Here is a 6,000-nt window from a genome sequence, read left to right on the forward strand (position 1 = left end):
CAGTGCAGAGGCCTCGCTCCGAACGCTCCCTCCACTATAATTTGCGGAGAAACCCCATCCTGACATGGTGCCGAGCCAGGCCAAGAAGCACAGATGTGCAGAGGTGCACGACTGTGAATCTGGGCTTTCAAAAACTACCAGCAAGCGAAGGCTCTCCCTCTGTGATTGTAAGTGATGAGCCTCTCTTCTTTCTGCTTCTCTTGCAGTGGCCATCCCTGCCATCGGTGCCCAGTACTCCATGTTCCAGGCAGCCCCAGCCCCTAAGATAATTGAAGATGGCAAGATCCATACAATGGAACACATGATCAGCCCCATTGCCGTGCAACCTGACCCCGCTGCTGCCGCTGCCGCCGCCGCCGCCGCCGCCCATGCTGCTGTCATTCCTGCGGTATCCACACCGCCACCTTTCCAGGTAAAGTTCTTGCCATGGCCACTGTCATTTATATATGGAGACTCTCTCAATCATAGACTCATTAGTATTCAACACTGAGAATATACTCTGTGCAATGATATTTTTTAAAAAGTTAATGGGAAATAACAGGAAAGAAATTGTCTCTATAAAGATTTTTAAGTTTATTATTTTAAAAAGTACATATATGTATATGTATATATATAGCTATGTACATATATACAATGTACATATGTGTGTGCATGTGTGTGAGCCATATATATATATATATGTATGTATGTATATATATATCTCAGCAGATAAAAGTGCTTCTTTCCAAACCCCATGGCCCAACCCCAGGACCCACATGATGGAAGGAGGGAGACCCCTCGACCAGTGCCCTGTGGTGCACAACTTACCCCTCCATGCACATTTTATGCACAGAAATGTCTATATGGACATGTAATTCATGATGGTGTTTGTTTATGTTTATTTTGGTTTTTCAAGGCAGGATTTTTCTGTGTTTAGCCTGGGTTTCCTATAATTCACAGAGATCCTCCTGCCTCTGCCTCCCTAGTGCTGGAATTAAAGGTGTGCGCCACCACTGCCCGGCTGTGTATTGCACTTTTAAACAGGAGGGACAGCCCCGAGACGGGTTAGAATTAGTGATCTTAAGGTAGATTCCCAGCCTCGCCATTACTTGTCTTTATGAGCTGGCAGAATGCAAGGTCCAGTAGAAGATCCCAGCGTAAGACAACTCTGGGATCTTCCTACAGCCTCCCCCTGTGACACAGGTTTAAACATGTCAAGCCCCTCGAAGATAACATTTTGCTCTGTCTAATCTCATTCTCCTTCAGCGAATGTTACCCTCCTTTTCTGCCTCCCTACATAGACCTCTTCTGTTCCTCCCCACTGGGGTGCTCATCTTCTCTCCCTCCTCCCTGGAGTGTTCATCTTCTCCCTCACTCCCTGGGGTGCTCATCTTCTCCTCCCCCCCACACACCGAATGCTCATTGTTCAAGGATTTGATGAACCCGCACATGCACTCAGGAAAGATTTTTTTTTCTCTCTCTCTCTCTCTCAGGGCCGCCCAATAACTCCTGTGTACACCGTGGCACCAAATGTTCAGAGAATTCCCACCGCCGGCATCTACGGGGCCAGCTACGTTCCCTTCGCTGCTCCTGCCACTGCCACCATCGCCACACTACAGAAGAACGCTGCAGCCGCCGTGTACGGGGGCTACGCCGGCTACATACCTCAGGCCTTCCCCGCTGCTCTCCAGGTGCCCATCCACGACATCTACCAGACTTACTGAGACCAGGGACCAGAGCCAAGGCAAGCAAGCCACCAGACACCGCTGAAGGAACACTTTATTATTTATGAAGAAAGAACGTGTCGAATTGGCACACGTGCGAAACCTGCAAGTGAAGAATGTTAGCGATTATCACACTGAAATATTTTATATCCATGAAGTTTTCACTCTCTCTTTTTTTAAAAAAGACTTTTCAACTTAGCAGGCCCGCTTTCGTTCATACATTTCTAAGAGACTTGCAACGCCTCACGCCTTAATACCATCTTTTAAGATTTGTACGCCCTACTGCATTTGTACAGAGGTTTGGTTTTGTTTTTTAAGGATATATTTTCAGTATGAAGGTTATTTTCTTAACTTCTGCACTCCAGAGATTTCTATTTTGTAGAACCTTTCAAAATATATCAGCTATATATATATATATATATTAAAATAAAGAAGCACATCCGAGCATATAGGGAACTATTTTAAAAACTATATTCAATATTTAAAGATACAAACTGTAGTGCTTTGAAATGCTACATAAAACCTTATTTTTAAAGGTGATACTGGAAAGTGCAGTTTCTCAAGGAGTGGAAATCTCTGCTGTATTTCCGCTGGCATTAAGGGTTGACGATATTGCCATGGTTTCTGTTTGGGGGGTTGTTTTGTTTTGTTTTATTAACAATCTGTCTTTAAGTCAACATGGAAAAGACTCGTTCACACCCAGGGTCTCAACACTGGAAAGCTTCTCACCTGCCCTTGGGCTCTCGCCCCGTGTCTTCATTAACTGTGCCTCCTTCCCCCCCACCCTTTCTCTCCTCCTTCCTATCTCTTTGAAGTTTGGCATGGCTAAGAAAAATGGATAATTCTGATAGAGAAGACAACTGATGCCTTTTATACTTCTTCCTGGGATTTTGTCGTGGTCTTTTATTATTATTACTATTATTATTTTTAGTTTGTTGGGGGTATCGCCTTCTTTATGCGTTTTCAGTAGCAGAATGCATGAAAGGGCACAATTTTGCCATGTTTGTCGTAAGGCATCTTTGCATAGCTGTTTAAATTGTTCAGTATGGGACTTTTAACTTCCTAATGCTTTGATTTTTGAAGTCCGAGTTTTTGGAGGCCAAGAATGTATATGATTATAGACAAGACCTTCACGATTTGCCAACAGGAAGTGCGCTTCTTGTGTTTCTTGCAGAGTGTCTGCCATCATCAGGAAGGTGGGAAGCATTTGTTGAGCAAGGCTTCCCTCGGGCACTCTGCATCTGGTAGATGAACACGGGGCATACGCATCCAGGAGGGGGCGCGACCTGTAGGAGTTAAAGGGGCGTTTGTGATAACTTCTGATGCTTGCTTGTAGTCATTTTGTGTTGCCAAAGCTCATGGTGTGTAGTGTGATGCAAAACGCAGCTGTTTTATCTCAATATTATTAAAAGTGTTTGTTATTTTTTTTTTTTAGGGAGTAAAAACACAGATGCAGTGTTTTGTGCCTGTTTAAAGGCTTCTCTTTCACAGAGTGAATGTAAAATACAGGAAAATGCTAATATCTGCTTCATGAATTACATCAATGTGCATTTTTTAAGGGCTCAGTCAGGACCGTGAGGCGTGCAATAAGGTGCACAATAAGGTACAGTTGTATTTTATGTCATAACAGAGTCCATCAAATCTTCCCACCAGCGTTTGCTAATGGGCTTAACTCGTATTTGTGGATTGGTCCTCGGATCATGCCCTTAGCCAATGCTCCTAGATAGCTGTTTAGTTGTTTTCTCTTCTTTTAAATTAAGAGATCCCCGAATGTCTTCTTTTTCCCCTTCTCTTGAAGAGATGAATTTTTATATATAAGGAATATTTATTTAACTGTTCTATTAAATTGTCCAGTGCCTGCTGAGGCCTTTAAGCATTCTCTCCATCCTGGTTGAATGGCATAAACGAGCTCTGCAATGTTCTGAGCTGCACCCGCACGGACAGGGTGGGATGAGTGCCTTCATTAAGGCAACTCGTATCAGGCCCTCCTCCCTCGACTGTGTGAGAGAAGTGCCAAGGGCAGCCACGGAGGTCCTCAGGTGAAACACTGTCTCCCCACGCTCTTGCTGTATTTTACAAGTGCCAGGAAAACTACTATCATAGTAATAATAAAAGGAAAAATGCACTATCTTAACGTGGCAACTGCCCTGAGAACGAGCGGCGGTGGTGCCACTTAAGCTTCAGCGGCCCTGCTGTCTGTGGTCTCACCTACTCCTAGCGTTTCACAACCATTTCATGTACACTACTGAGGTAAGTTTATAACTTGAAATGTGAACTTTTTTTTTTTTAGGATTAAGAACAAACTAATATAAATGTTTTTAAGAGTTTTAAAGTTGTAGACATGCCACTAGTTTAGTTTGTAGCTTCGTATTTGTAAAAGCTTTTTAGACCTCGCTGCATTTACAGAGAACATTCTCAAGGTGGACATGGTAAATAAAGCTTTCTTTAAAGCAGTCTTCAGATTTCCTTTCCTTTAATTTTTTTTTTTTTTTTTTTTTTTTTTTTTTTTTTTTTTTTTTTTTTGCAACAGTGAAGGGATTGACAAATTCAGTATTTCCAATTGGGGAGGCTCACAACTGCCGGTCACTCCTACTCCAGGGGATAAGGCACTGGCCTTGAGCTCAGAGAACTACCTGCCTCTGCCTCCCAAGTGCTGGGATCTCAGGTGGTGCCATCACCACCTGGCTTGTTTTGTTTTTTATTTCTTTATTTGCTTTTCTTTTGTGTGCGTTGGTATTTTGTCTGCATGTATGTCTGTGTGAGGGTGTTGAATCCTGGAGTTACAGACAGTTGTGAGCTGCCATATGGGCGCTGTGAACTGAACCCGGGTGGGTCCTCTGGAAGAGCAATCAATGCTCTTTACTGTTGAGCCATCTCTCCACCCTCCTTGTTTTGTTTTCTCTCTCTCTCTCTCTCTCTCTCTCTCTCTCTCTCTCTCTCTCTCTCTCTCTTTCTCTCTCTCTCTCTCTCTCTGTGTGTGTGTGTGTGTGTGAGAGAGAGAGAGAGACGTGCTTGTCACATGAATGTGGGTGCCCACAGAAGCCAGAAGAAAGCATCTTATCCTCTGGACCTGGAGTGATGGGCCGTTGTGAGCCTCCCAGTGTAGGTGCTGGGAACTGAACTCAGGTCCTCTGAAATAAAGCGCTCTTATCTCTCCAGCCCCATTGCCATTAAAATAAATTGTTTAACTCCTTTGCTTGTTTGTTTAAGACTGGCTCTCCTGTAGCCAAAGCTGGCCTTGAACCCCTGATGCTCTGCCTTCTGCTTCCTCGGAGCTGGGATTAACATCACTTGTGGTTTAGGCGGTGTTATTAAAAACAAGACCTTCTGTCCTTCTTCAAGGAAAAAAAGTCCTCATACTCTGACAGTATGCTAGGGACAGTTCAGACCCATGCAGAGCAGCCCTGCATCTCTCCTGGCTGTTACAGGCTTGATTGTAGCAGCTGCAGCTTCGTTTCCTTATTCTGGTGGAGCTGCCCGGCCAAGGCAGAGAACACCGAAAGGGGGGCACACTGGGTGAGGATAGATACGATTGTGAACCCCCACAATCTATCTATTGAGACTAGCTGAGCCACAGAGCCTCCATCCCAGGTTCTCCCTAACGGCATAGCCCGCCTGGTCCACAGGGAAAAGAAACACTCGTCTGTCCTTGCCTTGTTCTGTGCTCCCCGGTGCAGCATGGGGAGTGGAGCTGGAAGATGGGATGTTTGGAAGTTCCTGCTGTCCCTGGAAGAGAGAACAGCATAAGGCTGGCTGGTCAAGCTGTTTACAAGATTCAAGGATAGCTGTGCAGTGGTGGCATACACCTTTAATCCCAGCACTTGAGAGGCAGAGGCAGAGGCAGACGGATCTCCATGAGTTCGAGGCCAGCCTGGTCTATAAGAGCAAGTTAAAGATACAAAAAAACAAAACAAAGAAAGGAAGGAAGGAAGGAAGGAAGGAAGGAAGGAAGGAAGGAGGAAAGGGAGAGAGAAGGGGAGAGAGAGAAAGAAGGAAAGAAAGAAGAAAGGCCTTCTAGCCACTAGCCGCCCCAAAGATATGACAGAGACTAACCACAGTGTCAGGAAACCAGCTCCACTCCTCCATGTTTGTCTGATTATTTGATACCAGGGATCAAATCCAGGGCCACACCAACACTAAGCACACACTCCAGTTCTGTAAGCCAGTCTTCAGCTATGTCCTGATTGGTGGTGGTTTTGGCTTATTTCGGTTTCTTAGTATTTGGGGTTTGGGGGTGGAAACGTTGTTGTTGTCTGAGACAGAGTCTCAGGGGGTAGAGCAAGCTGACCTGCAGAAA

At 44.9% G+C, this 6,000-nt stretch overlaps 1 protein-coding gene across 2 annotated transcripts in view; it reads left to right on the plus strand.

Moving 5' to 3' along the window:
* Rbm47 (RNA binding motif protein 47) overlaps positions 1–4,159 on the plus strand; it is a 34,190-nt gene extending 30,031 nt beyond the window's left edge. For both annotated transcript variants that reach the window (XM_038319595.1, XM_038319602.1), the window contains exons 5-6: positions 207–412; positions 1,473–4,159. In XM_038319595.1, coding sequence (XP_038175523.1) covers positions 207–412; positions 1,473–1,703 — 437 coding nt within the window. In that variant the 3' untranslated portion in view covers positions 1,704–4,159. The remainder of the gene's footprint in view (positions 1–206; positions 413–1,472) is intronic.
* Positions 4,160–6,000: the final 1,841 nt, after the last annotated feature.

Source organism: Arvicola amphibius, chromosome 1 (assembly GCF_903992535.2).
Source record: "Arvicola amphibius chromosome 1, mArvAmp1.2, whole genome shotgun sequence".
Classification (NCBI taxonomy): domain Eukaryota; kingdom Metazoa; phylum Chordata; class Mammalia; order Rodentia; family Cricetidae; genus Arvicola; species Arvicola amphibius.